Source organism: Oncorhynchus gorbuscha, linkage group LG18, assembly GCF_021184085.1.
Source record: "Oncorhynchus gorbuscha isolate QuinsamMale2020 ecotype Even-year linkage group LG18, OgorEven_v1.0, whole genome shotgun sequence".
NCBI classification, from domain to species: Eukaryota; Metazoa; Chordata; class Actinopteri; order Salmoniformes; family Salmonidae; genus Oncorhynchus; species Oncorhynchus gorbuscha.
Window position 1 is genome coordinate 52,659,500 of NC_060190.1, and position 25,866 is coordinate 52,685,365.

The 25,866-nt window shown below is 42.3% G+C and overlaps 1 protein-coding gene across 1 annotated transcript in view; it reads left to right on the forward strand.

Annotated features, from left to right (window-relative positions):
* Positions 1 to 473: 473 nt before the first annotated feature.
* The window catches only part of LOC124003653 (chromodomain-helicase-DNA-binding protein 5-like), a 49,057-nt gene continuing 23,664 nt past the window's right edge, over positions 474 to 25,866 (forward strand). Inside the window, 7 exon segments of the mRNA XM_046312141.1 lie at positions 474 to 933; positions 20,933 to 21,084; positions 24,164 to 24,436; positions 24,531 to 24,649; positions 25,080 to 25,327; positions 25,434 to 25,525; positions 25,705 to 25,831. Of these exon segments, the coding sequence (XP_046168097.1) occupies positions 867 to 933; positions 20,933 to 21,084; positions 24,164 to 24,436; positions 24,531 to 24,649; positions 25,080 to 25,327; positions 25,434 to 25,525; positions 25,705 to 25,831 (1,078 nt within the window). The 5' untranslated portion in view covers positions 474 to 866.

Below are 25,866 nucleotides of genomic sequence, written 5' to 3' on the forward strand. Positions count from 1 at the left end.
TGCACACTTGCCAATAAACTGGATTTCTTGTCAGTGAAAGGAAGTTTGTTGAATGCATTCCTTTGCTAAATACTTTCTAAAACCTAAAGGGAATGGACTACTATACTTGAAATTACAATTCAACCAAATCTACTGTAGGCTACAATGTCACGAACGAATGTCCTCTCTCTAATGTAGGCTAGTTGATTATTTACTTTGTAATATTCGCATTTAGGCACGCGTAGCCTACATCAATCAAGATACAATATAGCCAAAATTACCGCTACCTTACAATCGATATAATTATCGTTAAACGAAGTAATTTTGGCGGTTATTCAAACCCAGTTTGACTTAGATCGATTGTCTTACTGGATACATGATTACGTTGCATTGAATCCATTTGAAACGACATGCAAAGCGGGGACTCGCGAGGGGATTGAATCCCCCCACTCCCCATACCTTGGTGTAACCCCAATTTCTTTGGACTTGCTTGGGAAAATGGGCAAAGCGACAGGCTGGTGGTGCACACAGTGGCATTGCTACTTGCAGCATTGCTCACGACTAGTAAAAGTAGTAACTAGGGGAGCATGCCTAACTAGTTGTGGTGAAAATTATGGGATGGATTGTCATGGCAACAGACCAGACGTCACAATTTGGGCATGTGTTCCATTTTTGTCTTTCTTATTTTCAGACTGGAGGACTTAGATAGTGAAGAGTAGAAAAGGAAACAGATTTTTTTCCCAACAAAAAGAAGGAAGCCATCTTTCTTGAAAATAAATGGTATTTACACAAGTATCATACAATTATTTTCCGGGAGGCACGAAGAGGTGAACAGTGGCATTTTCAGGGTTAACTTTCAGAGAGGTTTTTTTTTGTATGCGATAAAGATGCCTGGGTCGTTAAGCAATGAAGACGAGGGACAAGACGACATGGATTTTGAAGACGAGATACCAGGTGAGGGAATGAAGTAAGGGGAGGGGGAGTTTCTGCCCTGAATATATTTTGAGCTGCTATACGTCTAGTTGAATGTGGGGGAAAGGGCTTGCCCCACGTTCTAGGAGAGAAGAGGAGGGGTGGGGTGCAGTAAGCATTCCTATTTATTATTTTAGTACTACCCGTTTTCCTCGGGCACAGGTTTGCAGGGGTCGCCAATGTGTCATCTTCAAATGATGATATGATATGGCCGAATGAAAAGCCGCCATCTGTGGTAGCCTACTGAAATGACCCGGTCGGAGAAAAGAACAGCCGCAGGCATCAGTGCGTTCGTGTGAAAAAATATATGAAAACCTCCGATGTTAGGCCACCGAACTCCATTTTACTTTGACTGCGATCAGCATAGATAGCCTACTTAATTTTTGTTATTAGATTTAGGCACATGCACAATTTGGTTGGTGCACCGTTTTATGCTCTTACCATATACTGTTTTTGATTGTTTCTTTATGAGGTCAGAAGTTGCACCGATCGATCACATGCTGTGACAGCTGAATAAAAGGTATTCGTTGTCTATAAATTAATGTCAATAAACGTCCCATCTCACCCAGGTGCTACTGCCCCGTTATCACAAATTGTGCAGCTGTGTCCCAATTGTTTTGAGTCTCTTGTCCAAAGTCAGCAGTGGCCGCAGAGGTGCTGGGCTGTGACTATGAAAACACGTGTAACAGGAAAACAATAGTTTTAGAGCAAGGGGTCCCCAATTACATTCAGCCATGGGCAGATTTTTCCTTGAGTGGATGGTCAGGGGACCAGAATATAGTTGTAAATCATTTGTACACTGCTAATTGACCGCAATAATCCCAAACAGTGCCGAAATAAAGTATTTATACCCCATGATTTATTCCACATTTGGTTTTTAAGGCCTGAATTCAAATGTGGATTAAATATATATATTTTTTTCTAATCCATCTACACACAATACCCCCACACAATGACAAAGTGAAAACATGTTTTTATAAATGCTTGCTAATTTATTGAAAATTAAATATAGAAATATCTAATTTACATAAGTATTCACACCACTGAGTTAACACTTTGTAGAAGCTCCTTTTGCAGCGATTACAGTTGTGAGTCTTTCTGGGTAAGTCTCTGAGCTTTCCATACCTGGATTGTTTGCCCATTATTCTTTTCAAAATTGTTCAACCTCTGTCAAATTGGTTGTTGATCATTGCTAGACAACGATTTTCAGGTCTTGCCATAGATTTTCAAGTAGATTTATGTCAAAACTGGAACTCGGCCACTCAAGATTATTCATGTCTTCTTGGTGTGCAACTCCAGTGTAGATTTGGCCTTCTGTTTTAGGTTATTGTCCTGCTGAAAGGTGAAATCATCTTCCAGTGTCCGGTGGAAAGCAGACTGAACCAGGTTTTCCTCTAGAATTTTGCCTGTGCTTAGCTTAATTCAGTACGTTTTTTTCAATTCTGAAAAATCACAGACCTTAACGATTACAAGCATACCCATAACATGATGCAGCCACCACTATGCTTGTACATATGGAGAGTGTTACTCGGGAATGTGTTATATTGGATTTGCCCCAAACTTAACAGTTTGTATTCAGGACAAAAAGTTAAATGCTTTGCCACATTGTTTTGGAATATTTTTTATTCTGTACAGGCTTGCTTCTTTTCACTCTTGTCAAATAGGTTAGTATTGTAGAGTAACTATAATGTCGTTGATCCATCCTCAGTTTTCTCCTATCACAGCCATTATATTCTAACTGTTTTAACTTCACCATTGGCCTCATGGTGAAATCCCTGAGCGGTTTCCTTCCTCTCCAGCAACTGAGTTAAGGGAGCCTGTATCTTTCTAATGTCTTTGATGTGTAACCTTTATTTAACTAGGCAAGTCAGTTAAGAACAAATTCTTATTTACAATGACGGCCTATACCCGCCAAAGCCGGATGACGCTTAGCCAATTGTGCACCGCCCTAATGGGACTCCCAATCATGGCCGGTTGTGATACAGCCTGGAATCGAACCAGGGTGTCTGTAGTGACACCTCAAGCACTGAGATACAGTGCCTTATAGCCGCTGAGCAACTCGGGAGCCCAGTACACCATCCAAAGTGTAATTAATAACTTCACCATGCTCAAATGGATTTTCAATGTCTGCTTTTTTATTTTTACCCATATACCAATAGGTGCCCTTCTTAGGAAAACCTCTTTGGTCTTTGTGGTTGAGTCTGTCTTTGAAATTCACTGCTGAGGGACCTCACAGATAATTGTATGTGTGGGCTACAGAAATTAGGTAGGCATTTAAAAAATAGTTAATGCAACTTATTATTTGACTTGTTAAGCAAATGTTTACTTGAGAACTTATTTAGGCTTGCCATAACGGGGTTGAATACGTATTGACTCAAGACAATTCAGTTTATATATTTTTAATTAATTTGTAAACATAAAAAAACAACATAATTCCACTTTGGCATGATGGGGTATTGTGTGGAGGCCAGTGACAAAACTCAATTTAATCCATTTTAAAATCAGCTGTAATACAACAAAAATGTGGGAAAAAGTAAAGGGGTGGGAATAGTTTTTGAAGGCACTGTAGTATTTGAAAAAAACTAACTTCAAACCTTGATTAGATTAGGATGCTTCTCTATTAATGTGTAGGAATACTTGAACATATTTCCTAAATTAAAATCAAACTCCTTGACATTTTCCACATTTTGTTATGTTACAGCCTTATTCTAAAATGGATTAAAAAAATATATCTTCACACAATACCCCATAATGACAATTTTGCAAAGATATTCAAAATAAAAAGCTGAAATATCACATTTACTTAATAAGCATTCAGACCATTTACACAGAACATTGTTGAAGCACCTTTGGCAATGATTACAGCTTCGAGTCCTCTTAGGTATGACGCTACAAGCTTGGCACACCTGTATTTGGGTAGTTTCTCCCATTCTTCTCTGCAGATCCTCTCAAGCTCTGTCAGGTTGGATGGTCTGTAAAACTACACTTTTGAATGTACTCAAGACCATGGCCATGTTCAGTTGCCAAATGTTTTAGAATGATGGAGATAGAAATACCATGAATAAAGCCAATGTGATTCCTTATTCTTCATGTAAGAGAGGCATGCTTGTTCTACATAGCCAATTTCTATTTGAACGTTCAAAAACGTTGCGTCCTACTATGTGAACCCTCCAAACCTTAAAATGATGAGAGCATGGTAGATGACATCTTTAAACCCATCAACTCATCTCTTATTTACACTGCTAGTTAAATAGGGTGCCCCCTGAGCCTGGTTTATCAATCTCTCCATCCATGGCAGCCAACCAGGTCCTAAATATCTGGGGAGCCAGTGGCTGAGCCAGTGTCAGGCCAGGGGTGATGTGATGAAGTACCTTACAGGAATGGTCCAGGCCAGGAGCCTGCCTTTTTATTCCACCATGTCAGTTCACTCAATACAATCATTGCATTCATAGTTTTTCTCCTCCAGCTTGCTCCAGGCCCCAGATGATTTACTACTGGATTAGCAGCCAGGGCTAGGGTTGTACATTTTGGGGAATATTCAGAGGTGGAAACTCTCTGTGGGAATTAACGGGAATATATTGGAATTAACGGAAATATATGCAAATTAATATTAATACCATTTAAATGTAGATGTTTTTTTACATTGGATATATTTACCATATCATATGGAGATCACACAGAAACATAATCCTTTTACCTTATCATAAGTAGATATAATTGAAAACTATGAAATCCTTCCAATAGAAATAAAAAAAAACTATTTTAGTTATGAATTGAACTTTAATTAAATGAGTTGACTCTTCACATGGGATGACTTCACTGAACAACAGAAGAAAGGGAATGATCCCCAATGATCCATCGTATCTTTTCAACATACATCTGTAAAATGATAGTCTAGAAACTAAAGCTTTGGTTTTCTTCCTCTCAGGCTTCCATGTCTTCTCCCTGAACCTCCTCAATGTCCACCCCTTGAACATCAGACTCTGAGGCCTCAACTTCACTGTCACTTTCCAACCTAGTTGAGGATGGCTCTTTGTCAGGCTCAAAAACCCTCAAATTTGTCCGGATGGCCACCAATTTTTCAACCCTTGTATTGGTCAGCCTGTTGCGTGCTTTGGTGTGTGTGTTCTCAAACAAGGACCAGTTGCGCTCTGAGGTGGCTGATGTTGGTGGGATTTGGAGGATGATGGAGGCAACAGGGGAAAGAGCCTCAGATGCACAAAGTCCCTTCCACCAGGTGGCTGATGAGATATGTTGGCATGACTGCCATATTGCATCTCCATCGAAAGCCCTTGCTTGGAAGTGTACTTTGCCCGACTGCCAAGAACCTTGCCCTCATCCAGGCCAAAGTGGCGAGACACGGTAGTGATGACACCATAGGCCTTGTTGATCTCTGCATCAAACAGGATGCTCTTGCCAGCATACTTGGGGTCCAACATTGCTTGGAGCAACAGTGAAGTGGGCAGGGCAGTACGGATTATTTCTCTTACATCAGCAAGCGGAGTCTGAACATCAGACAGGATGGCATTCTTTCCCTCAATATGTGCAATGGCTACTGCTATAGGTTTCAGGCTGCTTACCACTCTCTCCCAAAATACATCATCCAGGAGAATCCTCTTGATGGTGCTGTCCATATTGGCAGACTGTGATATGGCCATTTATTGGAGAGACTCCTTCCCCTCCAGGAGACTGTCAAACATGATGATAACACCACCCCAACGGATGTTGCTGGGCAGCTTCAATGTGGTGCTCTTATTCTTCTCACTTTGCTTGGTGAGGTAGATTGCTGCTACTACTTGATGACCCTTCACATACCTAACAATATCCTTGGCTCTCTTATAGAGTGTATCCATTGTTTTCAGTGCCATGATGTCCTTGAGGAGCAGATTCAATGCATGAGCAGCACAGCCAATGGGTGTGATGTGAGGGTAGGACTCCTACTTTAGACCAAGCAGCCTTCATGTTCGCAGCATTGTCTGTCACCAGTGCAAATACCTTCTGTGGTCCAAGGTCATTGATGGCTACCTTCAGCTCATCTGCAATGTAGAGACCAGTGTGTCTGTTGTCCCCTGTGTCTGTGCTCTTATAGAAAACTGGTTGAGGGTTGGAGATGATGTAGTTAATTATTCCTTGCCCACGAACATTCGACCACCCATCAGAGATGATTGCAATACAGTCTGCTTTCTCTGATTTGCTTGACCTTCACTTGAACTCTGTTGAACTCTGCATCCAGCTAATGAGTAGAAAAAGCATGTCATGTCTGGTTGGAGGCGTGTATGCTGGGCGAAGAACATTCAGAAATCTCTTCCAATACACATTGCCTGTGAGCATCAGAGTTGAACCAGTTGTATACACAGCTCGAGCAAAACATTCATCAGCATTTCTCTGACTATGTTCCTCCATTGAGTCAACAAAACCTCTGATTCCAGGAGGACCATGAGCTGTTGCTATTAATACGGTGTCTGATTCATCATTTTCAACTCAAATAGAAGGTTAGGGACTTTTGTCAGAGGTTGCTTGTTGTGAGCGCTGAGGGAACTTTATGCACTTGGCCAGATGATTCTGCATCTTTGTTGCATTCTTCACATATGATTTGGCACAGTATTTGCAAATGTACACAGCTTTTCCTTCTACATTAGCTGCAGTGAAATGTCTCCACACATCAGATATTGCCCGTGGCATTTTCCTTTAAAGATGAGAAAAAAATGAGTAAAATAACCCAATTATACAATTTAAATAGTTAAGCAGTTAGATTAAACAACTCCTTTGTAAGATACATGTTTTAAAATGAAACATGCATGGAAACAGGTGAATTAACACTCCACAGTTAGCAGGCTCAAGCAAGCTAAAACCAACATGGTAGCAAAAACTAACTAGCAGAAATTGTTAAGTTAGAAATTATTTAAACACACTTTGCTGTAGTCTACTATTTACTAGTTAACAAAAAATCATGTATGTCATATAAAATATATTCACCCCACCAAGTATTGTAATCAAACCTTACCAAAAAGCATGTAGTCCTTGGCTCAGACAGTGTAGTAGTGTCGGCTCAATATTGATTTATTTTAATTTTAATTTCACCTTTATTTAACCAGGTAGGCTAGTTAAGAACAAGTTATCATTTGCAACTGCGACCTGGCCAAGATAAAGCATAGCATTTCGACACATACAACAACACAGAGTTACACATGGAATAAACAAAACATACAGTCAATAATACAGTAGAACAAAAGAAAACAAAAAGTCTACATACAGTGAGATGCAGAAGATGCAGAAGATGAATGTGCAGGTAGAGATACTGGGGTGCAAAGGAGCTAAATGAATACATAAATACCAGTATGGGGATGAGGTAGGTAGATAGATGGGCTGTTTATAGATAGGCTAAGTACAGGTGCAGTGATCTGTAAAATGCTCTGACAGCTGGTGCTTAAAGCTAGTGAGGGAGATGTGAGTCTCCAGCTTCAGAGATTTTTGCAATTCGTTCCAGTCATGGGCAGCAGAGAACTGGAAGGAAAGATGACCAAAGGAGGAATTGGCTTTGGGGGTGAACAGTGAGATATATCTGCTGGAGCTCGTGCTACGAGTGGGTGCTGCTATGGTGACCAGTGAGATGAGATAAGGTGGGGCTTTACCTAGCAGAGACTTGTAGATAACCTGTAGCCAGCGGGTTTGGCGACGAGTATGAAGCGAGGGCCAACCAACGAGAGCGTACAGGTTGCAATGGTGGGTAGTGTATGGGGCTTTGGTGACAAAACGGATGGCACTGTGATAGACTGCATCCAGTTTGTTGAGTAGAGTGTTGGAGGCTTTAGCTAGTTAGCTTGCACTTGCTAGCTAATTTGTCCTATTTAGCTAGCTTGCTGTTGCTAGTTAATTTGTCCTGGGATATAAACATTAGGTTGTTATTTTACCTGAAATGCACAAGGTCCTGTACTCCGACAATTAATCCACACATAAAACGGTCAACCGAATCATTTCTAGTCATCTCTCCTCCTTCCAGGCTTTTTCATCTTTGAATTTATATGGTGATTAGATGCCAAACTTTCATAGTATTACTACACCGACCGGCAATGCAGTTCGTCTTTCAATCACCCATGTGGGTATAACCAATGAGGAGATGACACGTGGGTACCTGCTTCTATAATCCAGTGAGAAGATGGGAGAGGCAGGACTTGCTGCGCGATCTACGTCAGAAATAGAAAGGAGCTCTATTTTAGCCCTTGGCAATGCAGATGCTCGCGAGCAGTGTTGGTGCAATAATTAAATAATATAGATTTCTAAATGTATTTTGCAACGCTCGCACACGCATTAAGAGCGGTGTGGTCAGCTTATTAGCGTAAATAACAGAATGTCTATGTCTGAGCTCCTGTCTGATATTAGCCTTAGCCTGTTACATAAAAACATGTACATTATTATAATTTACAACAACATTTGACATTGGAGCATACATAAAATGTTATTTTATGTGTAGTGCATTCGGAAAGTATTCAGACCCTTTGACTTTTTCCATATTTTGTACTTTACTTATTTTAAAATTACTGAAATAAAAATAAATCTTCATCATTCTACACACAATACCCTATAATGACAAAGCGAAAACAGGTTTTTAGAAATTTGTGGTAAATTATAAAAAAATAAATACAAATACTTTATTTACATAAGTATTCAGACCCTCTGCTATGAGACTCGAAATTGAGCTCAGGTACATCCTGTTTCCATTGATCATCCTTGAGATGTTTCTACAACTTGATTGAGGTCCACCTGTGGTAAATTCAATTCATTAGACATACACTTGTCTACATAACACCTGTCCCACAGTTGTCAGTGCAGGTCTGTGCAAACACCAAGGCATGAGGTCAAAGGAAGGCACAGATCTGGGGAAGGGTACTAAAACATTTCTGCAGCATTGAAGGTCCCCAAGAACACAGTGGCCTCCAGTGACCTCCATCATTCTAACGCATCACAAAAAAACAAAAATGTATTACATTTTAGAATAAGGCTGTAACGTAACAAAATGTGGAAAAAGTCAAGGGGGCTGAATACTTTCCGAATGCACTGTAGTCATGGGTGTTATGGAGCAAACCGACTCAGAAAATACTGTACCTTAAAATGATTTATATTGGTACAATTTAATTAAGACCAGCTTAGCTTCAGAAAGAGGAGTTCTTTGCAATTTTAGCACATAGTCTGCCAGCCACATCCTGAGGGATAACGCAATCACTGATGCACGACCCCAATAACCAAAGACTTGTGGTTAAAAACGAAGTGTAAATGCATGCAAATAGCTATGAAAATGTGTGATTTTAAATGAATCCTTCTTGTTATGTTTAAGTTGATTCTTTATATGTTTTATATATTTTCTCCCAGTGTGTTCTACACTGAGTGAAAAAAACATTAGGAACACCGTTCTAATATTGACTTGCACCCCCTTTTGCCATCAGAACAGCCTCAATTCATCTGGCATGGACTCTACAAGGTGTCGAAAGCGTTTCACAGGGATACTGGCCCATCTTGAATCCAATGCTTTTCACAGTTGTTTCAAGTTGCCTGGATGTCCTTTGGCTGTTGGACCATTCTTGATATACATAAGAAACTGTTGAGTGTGAAAAACCCAGCAGCGTTCCAGTTATTGACACTCTGAAACTACCATACCATGTTCAAAGGCACTTAAAGCTTTTGTCTTGCCCATTCACCCTCTGGATGCACACACACAATCCATGTCTCAAGGATTGAAAATCCTTATTTAACCTGTCTCCTCCCCTACATCGACACTGATTGATGTGGATCAATAAGTGACATCAATAAGGGATCATAGATTTCACCTGGTCAGTCTGTCATGGAATAAGCAGGTGTATAATTGTGCATGCAGCATGTTAACCGTGCATGATGCTTTGATGTGAGTGTTTTTCATATAGACCCAGCCAGGCTTGACAGCAGTCTTAAGGAATTTCAGGATTGGCAGGGGCCCTCCACAAGCCATGGAGGGAGAACCGAGGACTCACAGTACAGTAGCTTCCACTGTTAGCTGTCACAGCCATACAATCACCACTCACTGTCAAATCATTCAGTTGTCCTTCCCATTGTCACATTTTATTTGTCATGTCACTAGCACTGCCCCTGTGTCTCAGTTTTACATGTTGCTCCTGCATCTCTTTTTTTCATGGTTTCATCCTTCTCTGAAATGTAAAGATTATCATGGGCTTTTGTGTGCCTACTAAAGTCATCCCTGATTGGTGGGGCTATTTTTGGAGGCTCCACTGTGAAAGCTGACACCTTTTTTTGTCCAACTGTGTGTGCGTGTGTGTGATGCTTGCCCGAGTAAATGTATATTATACTTGGGCAAGCATCACCTTTTACACTAGTTGCCACTACATTTGTGTTCAACTGCACATATATGTTCTAATTACACTGTCATAATATACTACTACCATATAATATTCATGAATTGGTGAGCAAGGATAGCAAAATATATAAGGAGCTGTAATGCTCTGTTACATCTGCCACCACCAGGTTCCTGCTGACCAGGCTCCTGCTGCCCTGAATTGACCCACAGTACACAACTAGCTCACTCACACACCATCACTCTGTACCCTTAGATATACACTGCCCTGCCACCATTTATTATCACTAACTTCCAAGACCCATGAGCAGGAAAGTTAGCTCACAGTCAATGACTACTGCTCAAAACAGATTTTCTTGCACAGATTTGTAAGAAGATGGCTTACAGAGTATCATGAAGTCATACAGTCTGCAATTCAGAATGCTACGCTATGACTGCATATCCGCTGCTAGATTGACCAAACTTTGGAGTAAATGTGTGTGAGTTCACTTTTGTGTTTCCCAAGACATGACTAGAGTGGGCTAGAAACACCTCAATGAGGGGAGAACCCTGAAGTCATTCTCCACAGGGCACCATTAACTGGGTATTTCTATAAGGAGCCTGTCAAAGAGAGAGGCCCAATGCGTTTTCTGTAAATGCTGAACTTTCAACAAGGGAGAAGGTCATGAATCTCCCCTCTAATGGAGCGGTCCAGTGGCCAAGCCCTTGCAGGAAGTTCAGAGCGGTGCTGCCTGCCCACCGTCCACGCTTTAAAGTGGACACAGTGTGCGAAGTAGGGCTGCAGCCTGGATCAAACAGGAAGTTTGTGGTTCAAACTGCCCTGTGACATGTGCCACAGTGATCCCCCCTCAACACCTGGCACAGTCAGATATGCACAGCCAGCCACCAGGCTGGTTACTAGGCTGCCACCTCTGGAAGACATCACAGAGCATTTTGAGTAATAGCTGTGAGCTATTTTATTAGTCAATATGCGCCAAATCAAATTGTATTAGTCACATGCGCCGAATACAACAGGTGTAGACCTTACAGTGAAATGCTTACTTACAAGCCACAAACTAACAATGGAGTTAAAAAATCTGGATAAGAAATAAAGTAACAACTAATTCAAGAGCAGCAGTAAAATAACAATAGCAAGACTATATACAGGGGGGTACCGTAACAGAGTCAATGTGCGGGGGCACCGGTTAGTTGTGATAATATGTACTCGTAGGTAGAGTTATTATCGTGACTATGCATAGATGATAACAACAGAGATTAGCAGTGGTGTAAAAGTGGGGGGTGCAATGCAAGTAGTTTGGGTAGCCTGTGATTAGATGTTCATGAGTCTTATGGCTTGGGGGTATACATACATATACATATATGTGCCTATTGGACCTAGACTTGGTGCTCCGGTACTGCTTGCTGTGTGGTTGCAGAGAGAACAGTCTATGACTAGGGTGGCTGGAGTCTTTGACAATTTTTAGGGCCTTCCTCTGACACCGCCTGGTATAGAGGTCCTGGATGGCAGGAAGCTTGGCCCCAGTGATGTATTGGGCCGTTCGCACTGTAGTGCCTTGCAGTCGGAGGCCGAGCAGTTGCCATACCAGGCAGTGATGCAACCATGCTCTCGATGGTACAGCTGTAGAACCTTTTGAGGATCTGAGGTTCCATGCCAAATCTTTTCAGTCTCCTGAGGGGGAATAGTTTGTTAATTTGTTGGTGATGTGGACACCAAGGAACTTGAAGCTCTCAATCTTCTCCACTACAGCCCTGTCGATGTGAATGGGGGTGTGCTCGGTCCTCTTTTTCCTGTAGTCCACAATCATCTCTTTTATCTTGACCACATTGAGGGAGAGTGTCACGACTTTCGCCAAAGTCGGTCCCTCTACTTGTTCAGGATTGCGTTCGGCGGTCGACATCACCGGCCTTCTAGCCATCGCCGATCCACTTTTCATTTTCCATTTGTTTTTTTTGTTTTACACACCTGGTTTCAATCCCCAATTACATGTTCATTATCATCTATTTTCCCCATGGTTTTTGTGCGTGATTGTTTTATGTATGTTCGGTCCGTTATTGTGGCCACGGTATTATGACATGTTATTGGAATATTTGAGTAAAGTTACTTGTGTTACTCATCTCTGCTGTCCTGCGCCTGACTCCTCTGAACCAGCTACACCCAGACCATTACAGAGAGGTTGTTGTCCTGGTACCACACGGCCAGGTCTCTGACCTCTTCCCTATAGGTTGTCTCGTCGTTGTCGGTGATCAGGCCTACCACTGTTGTGTCATCGGCAAACTTAATAGCGTTCTCACATAGGTGTTCCTTTTGTCCAGATGGGAAAGGGCAGTGTGGAGTGCAATAGAGATTGGATCATCTGTGGATCTGTTGGAGCGGTATGCAAATTGGAGTGGGTCTAGTGTTTCTGGGATAATGGTGTTGATGTGAGCCATGACCAGCCTTTCAAAGCACTTAATGGCTACAGACTTGAGTGCTACGGGTCGGTAGTCATTTGGGCAGGTTACCTTCGTGTTCTTGGGCAAAGGTACTATGGTGGTCTGCTTTAAACATGTTGGTATTACAGACTCGGACAGGGAGAGGTTGAAAAATGTCAGTGAAGACACTTGTTGGTCAGCACATGCTCGCAGTACACATCCTGGTAATCCATCTGTTACGTGGAGTGGAACAGGGGAACCCAAGAGCAGACTAGGATAAGGAGACTGGGATGAAGTAACCAAGGTATTTATTGAAACACAAGGGGGAGATGGAATGCAGGTCAGGGGATGCTCGGGGGGGTTGCTGGAAACCAGGTGCGGAGGCTGAGGCTGGATCGAGAGGGCTTGAAACAGGGTAAACAGGTCGGGAGGGAAATCCAAGGGAGTAGTAGAGTGGGGAATCAAGGTCAGAGTAGCAGGTTGACGAGACGTGGGACTGGAGACGGGGACCAGAGTCAGAGCAGGAAGAACTGTAGCAGAGAGGAAAACAGCGTCAGCCAAGGAAAACAGGCGTAACAGGAATAGTAACAAATGGCTAGAAACGTAGACTGACTGAGCAGAGATTACGATCTGGCAGGGCAGAGTATTTGTAGAGGTCTTTGTTATGGAACAGGTTGCTGCTGGTGGGGATCTGCTCTGAATCCAACACACCTGTCTCTGCCCACACAATCACACACATAGAGAGGGAGAGGGAGCGAGTACTGGGGGAGTGGCGGCAGGTCAAGGAGACACAGGATGAGCAGTAGAGGGCGTTGCAGGAGCTGATGTGACAGAATGTTGACTTGTTTAAAGGTCAAACTTACATCGGCTGCGGAGAGCATGATCACACAGTCTTCCGGAACAGCTGGTGCTCTCACGCATGTTTCAGTGTTTTTTGCCTCGAAGCGAGCATAGAAGTAGTTTAGCTCATCTGGTAGGCTCGTGTCACTGGGCAGCTCTCGGCTGTGCTTCCCTTTGTAGTCTGTAGTGGTTTGCAAGCCCTGCCACATCCGACAAGCATCAGAGCCGGTGTAGTACGATTCGATCTTAGTCCTGTATTGATGCTTTTCCTGTTTGATGGTTCGTCGGAGGGCATAGCAGGATTTCTTATAAGGGTCCAGGTTAGAGTCCCGCTCCTTGAAAGCGGCAGCTCTAGCCTTTAGCTCAGTGCAGATGTTGCCTGTAGTCCATTGCTTCTGGTTGGGGTATGTACTAGAGGTCGACCGATTATGATTTAACGCCGATACCGATTAATCGGACGATTTTTATATATATTTCTAACAATGACATTTACAACAATACTGAATGAACACTTTTCTTAATATAATACATAAATAAAATCAATTTAGTTTCAAATAAATAATGAAACATGTTCAATTTGGTTTAAATAATGCAAAAAACACAGTGTTGGAGATGAATGTAAAAGGGCTATATGTGCCATGTAAAAAGCTAATGTTTATGTTTCATGCTCAGAACATGAGAACATATGAAAGCTGGCGGTTCCTTTTAACACTAGTCTTCAATATTCCCAGTTAAGAAGTTTTAGGTTGTAGTTATTATAGGACTATTTCTCTATATCATTTGTATTTCATATACCTTTGACTATTGGATGTTCTTATAGGCACTATAGTATTGCCAGCCTAATCTCGGGAGTTGATAGGCTTGAAGTCATAAACAGCGCTGTGCTTCAAGCATTGCGAAGAGCTGCTGCAAATGCAGGAAATTGCTGTTTTAATGAATGCTTATGAGCCTGCTGCTGCCTATCACCGCTCAGTCAGACTGCTCTATCAAGTATTAAATCATAGACTTAATTATAATATAATAAACACACAGAAATACGAGCCTTAGGTCATTAATATGGTAAAATCTGGAAACTATAATTTCAAAAACAAAACGTTTATTATTTCAGTGAAATATGGAACTGTTCCGTATTTTATCGAACGGGTGGCAACCCTAAGTTTAAATATTGCTGTTACATTGCACAACCTTCAATGTTATGTCATAATTATGTAAAATTCTGGCAAATTTAATTACGGTCTTTGTTAGGAAGAAATGGTCTTCACACAGTTCGCAACGAGCCAGACGGCCCAAACTGCTGCATATACCCGACTCTGCTTGCACTGAACGCAAGAGAAGTGACACATTTTCCCTAGTTAATATTGCCTGCTAGCATAAATTTTAAAAACTAAATATGCAGTTTAAAAAAAATATACTTGTGTATTGATTTTAAGAAAGGCATTGATGTTTATGGTTAGGTACATTCGTGCAACGATTGTGTTTTTGTTAAATCATCACCCGTTTGGTGAAGTTGAAGTCGGCTGTGATTCGATGATAAATTAACCGCATTGATTATATGCAACGCAGGACAAGCAGGTTAACCTAGTAATATCATCAACCATGTGTAGTTAACTAGTGATTATGTGAAGATTGATTTTTTTAATAAGATAAGTTTAATGCTAGCTAGCTACCTACCTTGGCTCCTTGCTGCGCTTCGCTTAACAGGTGGTCAGCCTGCCACGCCGTTTCCTCGTGGATTACAATGCAATCGGCCACAAAGGTCGTCCAAAAATGCAGATTACCGATTGTTATGAAAACTTGAAATCGGACCCAATTAATCGGTCGACATTCCTGTAGTTTAGCATCTGCTTCATTTGATCACTTTTTTTATTGATCTAGTCACCGGTGCTTCCTGCTTTAATTTTTGCATGTAAGCCGGAATCAGGAGGATAGAATTATGGTCAGATTTTCCGAATGGAGGGCGAGGGAGAGCTTTGTATGCAACTCTGTGTGTGGAGTAAAGCTGGTCACTCTAGTTGCACATTTAACATGGTGATAGAAATTTGGTAAAAACGGATTTAAGTTTTCTGGCATTAAAGTCCCTGGCTACTGGGAGCGCCGCATCTGGGTGACCATTTTCTTGTTTGCTTATGGCGGAACAGAATTCATTCAATGCTGTCTTTGTGCCAGCCTCAGTCTGTGGTGGTATGTAAACAGCTATGAAAAAATACAGATGAAAACTCTAGATAGATAGTGTGATCTACAGCTTATCATAAGATACTCTACCTCAGGCGAGCAATAGCTCAAGGGTTCCTTAGATATTGCGCACCAGCTGTTATTTACAAAATTACATAGTCCTCCGCCCCTTGTCTTACCAGACGCAGCTGTTCTATCCTGCCGGTACAGCGTATAACCAGCCAGCTGTATGTTGATAGTGTCGTCGTTCAGCCACAACTCCGTTAAGCATAAAATATTACAGTTTGGATGTCCCGTTGGTAGTTTAATTGTAATCTTCCGCGTAGGTCATCGATTTTATTCTCCAAAGATTGCACGTTTGCTTGCAGAATGGAAGGAAGTGAGGGTTTATTCGATCACCTACGAATTTTCAGAAAGCATCCCGCCCTCTGGCCCCTTTTTCTCCGCCTCCTCTTCACGTAAATCACGGGGATCTGACACTGTTCCTGAGACAACAGTATATCATTCGCGTCGGGCTTGTCAGACTCGTTAAAGGAAAAAAGGATTCTGCCAGTCCATGGTGAGTACATTTAGATGTAGTGCCTTACATACATTTCTACATGTGCGGACATCATGTGTTTATCTCAATTACATTTATTAAATTGGCCATTTGTGGTCAACTTGGTGGTAGATAATGGGGGGTGTCACATATCAGCAAGGAGGACTGTTCTTGAACTGGAAACAGACAATTATTTTCTTTCTCAACCTGCCTGTATTTCAACTGCATTTCTCCTCATCTCAGTCAATTGCATCATCAGTGCCTTTGAATGAACTACAACATTAGCTGTGTTGTTGTGATGATGTCATGCCTGGCAGGTAGCAAACATGGACAGTAGCTCAGACATGAAAGAGCTCCTATGAGATACTGCAGACATGTTGGCTTATTAACTATAGAGCTTGAGGCACTAGCTGCCATTATACATGTTTATGAGAGAGCCTCAATCTACACAAGTGGGATGATGCATCCAGTTTAGCCAGTGGTGAATGGGAATGTATAAATGGACAATTCTATGAGTCTCTCATTGATAATGAACCTTGGAAGCCCCTAGTGTCTGTGTAGCCCCTCCTGACTAGCCTGGCTAAATGGAGTATAAGTACATTGCAAGTCAAGGTTTGTGCTTAGGAGACAGGAAACCCCTACTCAGTGTTCCTCTGGGAGTGGTAGGATGCAAGGCTAGCCTAGTGTTGACTGGCTGAATGACTCTGATGCACGTGCTGCATATTTCATGCCCTCCAGTCTGTGTTTGTGAATGAGGAGTGTGTCTCTTTATAATGATGTACTGTCTACTGTCTCTTATTCCTCTGTGACCCACTATGGCCACGCTGAAGTCTGGAGCGCCGTAGTACACCCTATTCAGCATACTTCTATGTATACAACAACATTGAGGCAATACAGTTGATGGATGACTAGCACCTCACTAGGAGTTTTACCTGGCTGATAGGATATAAGGTAAAAGGGGAGGATGGATAGGTGATGATGACTACCAGAACACCTATGAAATTTGTATGAGTATTACGGTAAGAGTAAAGGTTGTATAGAGTACCAGTCAAACGTTTGGACACAGCTTCTCATTCCATGGTTTCTCTTTATTTTTTACTATTTTCTACATTGTAGAATAATAGTGAAGACATCAAAACTATGAAATAACACGAATGGAATCATGTAGTAACCAAAAAAGTGTTAAAAAAATCAAAATCTATTTTATATTTGAGATTCTTTAAAGTAGCCACCCTTTGCCTACATACATGTATCTTATACCATTTTAAAGGTCATCTTGTTGTTAATCCCACCAACGTGTCCTATTTCAAATAGGTTTTACAGCGATTACAGCGATCAAATAGGCTTTACAGCGATTAGCACCACAAACGATTATGTTAGGTCACCACCAACTCACAGAAAAACACAGAGAGGAGTCACAAAAAGCAAAAATAGAGATAAAATTAATCACTAATTAAACAATAACCTTTGATGATCTTCATCAGATGACACTCATAGGACTTCATGTTACACAATATATATGTTTTGTTCGATGAAGTGCATATTTATATAAAAAAATCTCAGTATACATTGGCGCGTTACGTTCACTAGTTCCAAAAACATCCGGTGATATTGCAGAGAGCCACATCATTTTACAGAAATACTCATTATAAATGTCGATGAAAATACAATTGTTAGACATGGAAATATAGATACACTTCTCCTTAACCTCTTAAGTCGGCCCCCTACTTTTTCGAACATTCTGTTAAAAATCGCGCAACATTTCAGCGCCCTGCTACTCATGCCAGGAATATAGTATATGCATATGATTAGTATGTGTAGATAGAAAACACTCAGATGTTTATAAAACTGGTTAAATCACGGCTGTGACTATAACAGAACGTGCGTTTCATCGAAAAGCGCAGGAAAATCTGATCACTGAAAATGGGAAAATATATCCATGCGCCACTTGAACGTGTTGTTGAATGGGAACCACATTAAATGGGGCCGAGGTTGCAATACCTACAGCTTCCACACGATGTCAACAGTCTTGTCATTTGCCTACGATTTGTTTCTTGGTTAAATGGACACGAGGCAGCGCATTTCTTCCGGTCTCCGACCGGATATTTTGGTTGAGATTTACCCGGACATTATTTCCAGACGTACAGCTATAGAATATACATCGCCTCGTGATCAATTTAATCGATTATTAACGTTTACTAATACCTAAAGTTGCATTACAAAAGTATTTCGAAGTGTTTTGTGAAAGTTTTTTAATTTTAAAAAATGACGTTGTGTTAAAAAACAATGTTTTTTTCCTTGATCACACAGTCTTCATAGATCGATATCTAGGCTATATATGTACCGATTTAAACGAAAAAAAGACCCAATAGTGATGTTTATGGGACATCTAGGAGTGCCAACAAAGAAGATTGTCAAAGGTAATGAATGTTTTATATTTTATTTGTGCGTTTTGTGTAGCGCCGACTATGCTAATTATTTTGTTTACGTCCCCTGCGGGTCTTTTGGGGTGTTACATGCTACCAGATAATAGCTTCTCATGCTTTCGCCGAAAAGCATTTAAAAAATCTGACTTGTTGGCTGGATTCACAACGAGTGTAGCTTTAATTCAGTACCCTGCATGTGTATTTTAATGAACGTTTGAGTTTTCAAGAGTGCTATTAGCATTTAGCGTAGCGCATTTGCATTTCCAGATGTCTAGATGGGACGCCTGCGTGTCGGGTCGACCTAAGAGGTTAATGCAACCACTGTGTCAGATTTCAAACAAACTTTACGGAAAAAGCAAACCATGCAATAATCTGAGTACAACTTTCAGACAACAAAGCAGCCAAAAATATATCTGCCATATTGGGTAATCAACATTATTCATAAATAGCATTATAAATATTCCCTTACCTTTGATGATCTTCATCAGAATGCACTTCCAGGAATCCCAGTTCCACATGAAATGTTTGATTTAGTTCGATAATGTCCATCATTTATGTCCAAAGAGCTACTTTTGTTAGCTCCAACAAATCCAAGTCATGAAGTGCGTTCCCTAAAAGCAGACAAAATATCAAAAGGTTCCGTTCCTGTCCGTAGAAACATGTCAAACGATGTATGGAATCAATCTTTAGGATGTTTTTAACATAAAACGTCAATAATGTTCCAACCGGAGAATTCCATTGTCTTCAGAAGTGCGATGGAACAGAGCTCCCTCTCATGTGAACGCGCATGGTCAGAGCATGGTCAGCTCATGGCAGACCTTACTCATTCCCTTCTCATTCGGTCCCACTTCACAGTAGAATCCTCAAACAAGTTTCTAAAGACTGTTGACATCTAGTGGACATAACCAATATCCCACTGTGTATTCAATAGGGGCTGGGTGGAAAATTGACCAACCTCAGATTTCCCACTTCCTGTTTGGATTTCTTTTCAGGTTTTTGCCTGCCATATGAGTTCTGTTCTACTCACAGACATATTTCAAACAGTTTTAGAAACTTCAGAGTGTTTTGTATCCAATACTAATAATAATATGCATATATTAGCAACTGGGACTGAGGAGCAGGCCGTTTACTCTGGGCACCTCTGGGCACTTTTCATCCAGGCTACTCAATACTGCCCCTGCAGCCATAAGAAGTTCATTTGTGGAATCTCTTTCCTTCTTAATACGTTGAGCCAATCTGTTGAGTTGTGACAAGGTATGGGTGATATACAGAAGTTACCAGCCTCCAGAAATTGCATCCCAAATAAATCAAGTAACATACACATCTCAACATCATCTGTTCAGAGGAGACTGCATGAATCAGGCCTTCATGGTCGAATTGTTGCAAAGAAACTACTACTAGAGGACACCAATAAGAAGAAGAGACTTGCTTGGGCCACGAAACATGAGCAATGGACATTAGGCCGGTGGAAATCTGTCCTGTGGTCTGATGAGTCCAAATTTGAGATTTTTGGTTTAAACCGCCTTGTCTTTGTGAGACGCAGTGTAGGTGAACGGATGATCTCTGCATGTGTGGTTCCCACCGTGAAGCATGGAGGAGGAGGTGTGGGGGTGCTTTGCCGGTGACACTGTCTGATTTATTTTGAATTCAAGGCACACTTAACCAGCATTGTTACCACAGCATTCTGCAGCGCTACGCTATCCCATCTGGTTTGCGATTAGTTGGACTATAATTTGTTTTTCAACAGGACAATGACCCAACACACCTCCAGGATTTGTACGGGCTATTTGACCAAGAAGGAGAGTGAAAGAGTGCTGCATCAGACGACCTGACCTCCACAATCACCCAACCTCCACCCAATTGAGATGGTTTGGGATGAGTTGGACCACAGAGTGAAGGAAAAGTAGCCTACAAGTGCTCAGCATATGTAGGAACTCCTTCAAGACTATTGGAAAAATCATTCCAGGTGAAGCTGGTTGAGAGAATGCCAAGAGTGTGCAAAGCTGTCAAGGCGAAGGGTAGCTACTTAGAAGAATCTAAAATAGAAAATATATTTTGATTTGTTTAACACTTTTTTTTGGTTACTGCATGATTGTTATTTCATAGTTTCGATGTCTTCACTATCATTCTACAATGTAGAAAATAGTAAAAATAAAGAGAAACCCTTGAATGAGTAGATGTGTCAACACTTTTGACTGGTACTGTACCTATATCATGTGTTTCTGAATGCCATGTTTGTGTTTGTGTGTCAAGATGAGGATGAGGAGGGTGAACACAACACTGTCCCGCTCACATCTCTGGACAGCTTCTTCTCTGACGACGACTCCCTCAAACAACAGAAGAAGAAGAAACCTAAAAAGATGAAGGAGGGCAAGATGCCCAAAGTCAAGAAGAGGAAAAAGGAGGTGAGCTCTATCAGACTGCAAACATTTTTGTGCACAATAACACACAACCTGTAAGAAGCTACAGTAGATGTTGTGCAATAAACTGTAGTAGTCTCTTTGTGCCATTTAGACTGTGGATCAGGAGGAGTTCCTGTGGTAGTCACCATGGACGGTAGGTTAGGAGTGCTAGAGCGTGTACCAGTGGGTGCCAGTAACAGCGTTGTAACAGAGCTGTTCTGACAGCTGAACTCTCCCAGGCATTAGTTCCTGACATTCAGGCAACAGGCTTTAAAACAGCAGCACTGAGTGGGGACTCTCCATAGACCACACCACAACCATTATATCAAAACAGACATCAAACAACTCCTGAACTTTTATTAGTTTCATGGCTGCTCTTTAGATTATTGGCTAATTGAGGTTAACCACTGTGTGCCTTGAAAGAGATCATAGAGGAGTCAGGGGAAAGTGTTCGGTGTAACACTGATCCAGGAGAAAGTGTTTGGAAAAACACAGTGACAGTGAGCCAGGAGAAAGTGTTTGGGGTAACACACCCACATGAAAAAATACTACAGTTTACTATAGAATACTACAGTACTTACTATAGAAATATGGAGTATACTATAGAGTACTATACTGCACACTTACTATCCCTCAAGCATGTAGTTTTGTAGTATACTGTAGAATACTATAGTAAACACTATAGTATTATCCCCCAAAACACTGCAGTAAATACTACAGTAATGTCTGCAAAAACACGGCAGGTGTACGCCTATTGGTTAGTACGTTGGGCCTCTAACCGAAAGGTTGCTAGATCGAATCCCCGAGCTAACAAGGTACAAATCTGTTGTTCTGCCCCTGGACAAGGCAGTTAACCCACTGTTCCGAGGCCGTCATTGTAAATAAGAATTTGTTCTTAACTGACTTGCCTAGTTAAATAAAGGTTAAAACAAATAAAACAATACAACAGTCCACAAAAACACTACAGTAAATCCTACAGTATATACGACAGTAAATACTACAGTGTTCACTCTGTGACTTAAATCCGCAAAAACTCCACAGTGAATACTGCAGTAAAGTCAGCAAAAACACTCCAGTGACTACTATAGTATTTATACCATAGTATACTATGATATTTTTTCATGTGGTTATCTGTATGCCATTTGAGGGCCTTGCCCGTTATACAGTTTGTGTTGGCTTTGTGGTGCCTGTTTATCATCTGTGTGTCCTCTGCCTGGGTTTGGGATTGACCAGTGTTTTGAATAGTGGTGTTGACAGAACGGGGAGGTCCCTGTCAACGGCTGCCAGCGGTACTAGAAGGAGCTTTGGTGGCCCTTTGGCTGGCTGCGAAAAACACAGAGCACTGGACCCTGTCATGCTAATGAGGGGTCGCCCCATCTCTTTCCCCTCTGTCACACTCTCTTTCTTTCCATCCCTCTCTCTTACCATGCTCAGTTCACAAGCTCTGCTCGACAGTACTCGGTACGTGTTCATCGGGCAGCACTGACTGCTAAGGGAAACCACATCAAGCTGTTATTCACTTACAATCTCTCCCCGAAGTCTAGTGTCAGTAATGGGCCACGGATCAATGGAGGTTACAGCCCCACCAGTGCGTCTCTCCCCCCAGGTTGTCTCAGAGCTGAAGGAAGGAACCAGCTGTGCTCAGACTCCCTCCAGCAGGGCCCAAGCACGCCACAGGAGAGCTGTTAGTACTGATGACTGGCTAGATCTGTTTTAAGGAGAAAAATCCCTTTAGGGGACTGTGCATGTTGATAGTAAGCAGTGTTTATTTTCACACTATACAATTGTAAGGCTTGGGGTGTTTGAGGTATCGCGAGGATATAACGTTTGCATATTCAACCAAACATTTATTTCTGACATAATGGCTGGACAGTATGTATTAATTTAATTTAGTTCTGAAAGTCCTTAATTAATCTGAAATGAAGTTGATACAAAGGACTTTCTTTATTTTTCCTGATCTCCCAGCAGAGACCTCCTCTTTGTTTCCACCCTGATCTTGTGCCCTGTGATGCGTTTGTGTAACATTGAACCCTCTGCATTGTGCGGTCAGGGGTTGGGTTAAGACTTCTCTGTAGTTACTCTCTCTGGATTAATAGTGGTTCTGCTTCCCTGCCTCCATCACCCTCCACTCCGTTTTCATTTGGACCCCCCCTCCACACTCATTCTCTCCCCCTCTCCGTATGCATAAATGAGATTTGTCTAGACGGGCGCTGGAACACAGGCTCTGCAACCACAGGCCTCTGCATAACAAGCTCGTTATGCAAACGTGTCTGATTGGATGGCGCTGTTCCATTGGCTGCTGCTGCTATAGAGTGAGGGGGAAGGGGGAGAGAGAGCGAGAGAGAGCTCCAGACTGCACAGTTTGGTCACCATAGCAACACAGACGGACTGGCGGTGGGGTTGGCAGGCGCTGCGGCAACATGATCCTTTCCTCTGCGCCGCAGAGCAAGACTCCTGCGAGTCTCTCCATGGATCCACACAGGCCTACTGTGCAACGTTCATGCACGCACACACAAACACACGCACGAGGGTGCATGCACCCACGCATACAACCCAATGCCAGTGCTCACTCATACACTCCATCTATAAACGTTCAACTGCGTAGCCTTACAGATGTTGCCATAGCAAGGCCATGGAGACAATACATAGAGACAATATATGCCTTAGACTTATTGACTGGCTAGGAGGGGGAGATGTGATTGGCTGGGCTTCTGAAGGTGTATGTTGCTTTGTTGTTGCTGTTCTCTATGTAAGCAGAAGGTTTAGAGGTGAATGTGCCTCTGATCATGCCATCTATGGAGCTCTCAACAAGCTGGGAGCTAGATATTAACTCAGTTGATTAAATGTTAATCGTTATCCAGATGGTATGGGGGTGGAGGAGTAGGAGGTCAAGTCAAGAAATTATTCATGTTTTTTGGATGTATGCTCTTTCTCCCTCTTTCCTCTTCAAATATGAAGACTGTGTTAGTGATATTTGCTGACTCATTGTCTGTGTATAAAATGTCTCCTGATTGATTGACAGACAGAGGGGGTGGGATTGTATATACTGTAAACAGTGTGTGTATGTGTGTGTGTGTGTCAGGGAGGAGGAGGTGGCGGAATAGGAGTTGGTGGCAATGACCCGGAGGAGCAGGCCTCAGAGCGGGAGGATGACCATCCACTGCAACGTCCAGAGATTGGCTCAGAGAGCGAGAGCAGCACCTACGCCCCCGCCCCCACCACAAAGAAGAAAAAGAAGAAACCAAAGGAGAAGAAAGAGAAGAAACCCAAACGGAAGAAGAGAGAAGAGGAGGAGGAGGATGATGACGATGATGACGACGACGACGACAACGATGATGATGATGAAAATAATAAGGTACATTAAGCGTGTCTGTTAAACCATCTGTCTAGTTTGACCTGTATTTGTTGTTGTCATAGACTGGACTCGCACTTGTGTTGTTCTGCCCCAGGAGCCCAAGTCATCCAGCCAGCTGATGCAGGAGTGGGGTCTGGAAGATGTGCAGTATGGTTTCACAGAGGAGGACTATACAACCCTCACCAACTACAAGGCTTTCAGCCAGTTCCTCAGGTACTCAACATGTAGGGTCATCATTTATTGCTTGTCTTGTCTATGAATGGCTGTCATGTCTGTGTTGTTAGTTGTTGCTTGAAGCTATCCTAATTAAAACTGCACAGAGAAACTGGAGCAGTGTGTGGACCTTTTTTGGGCGGGGGGGGGGGGGGGTGTTGTATGACAGCCTGGAGGTTCAGAGACTGAATGTATTGACCCGATATCTTAGAGAGGCCACTGTGCCAAACCACAAGACATTGGCTGACAAATCACAAGCATGCCGTGCACGCAACACAGAGGCGACGTTACACAGAGAGGACGTCACACAGATGGGTCACCACTAGTACTGGGGAGTAAAGATACAGGTCACTCTAGTGCAGGTTGTTATATAATTAACTGAGAAAATAACAAGGTAAGACAACAGTGTTCTTTCCCTGACTATTCTCAGGCCACTTATTGCCAAGAAGAACCCTAAGATCCCCATGTCAAAGATGATGACAGTGTTAGGGTCCAAGTGGCGTGAGTTCAGCGCCAACAACCCCTTCAAAGGCACCTCCGCAACTGCTGTGGCTGCCGCGGTGGCTGCTGCTGTGGAAATGGTCACTGTGGCCTCGCCCATCTCTGTCAAAGAGGTGACCACCCTACCAAGCTCTCAGCTTGGGCCAATCAGAAAAGCCAAAACCAAAGATGGAAAGGGTAAGGGCTGCCAGTCAAGCATGCGGTATATCAGAATGTATAGAGCTATAGTAATAAAGTACCCTCCATACCTCTCTGGTCTGTGCCTGATCTTGTTGTCCTGTAGGGCCTGGGGTAAGACGGAAGACAAAGACTGTAAAGGAGGTGAAGAAGAAAAGTAAAGGGAAGAAGACCAAATCCAAGAAGAAAGCCTCCTCAGTAGGTTTGGAGCAGCACACGTCTCCTTTCTTACCTTCAGTCACATTACTATGACTTAGAATAGATACAGTGGGTTGTTGTTCCCAAACTCTAGTATGGATGAGGTATGTGCTTATTGTGTTAGTTATGTAGTTGCTGATTGACTGTGAGGTTGTGAATGACTCCGTGTCTGTTGACAGAGTGAAGAGGACTTTGGGCTGGAGGAGTCGGACTTTGATGATGTCAGCATCCACAGTGCCTCAGTGCGCTCTGATACCTCGGGGAATGCCAAGAAGAAAGCCCGGAAGGGTCGGAAAAAAAGGAAACGTATGCTATGTCTTATCTACACTAACCAGTTCTAC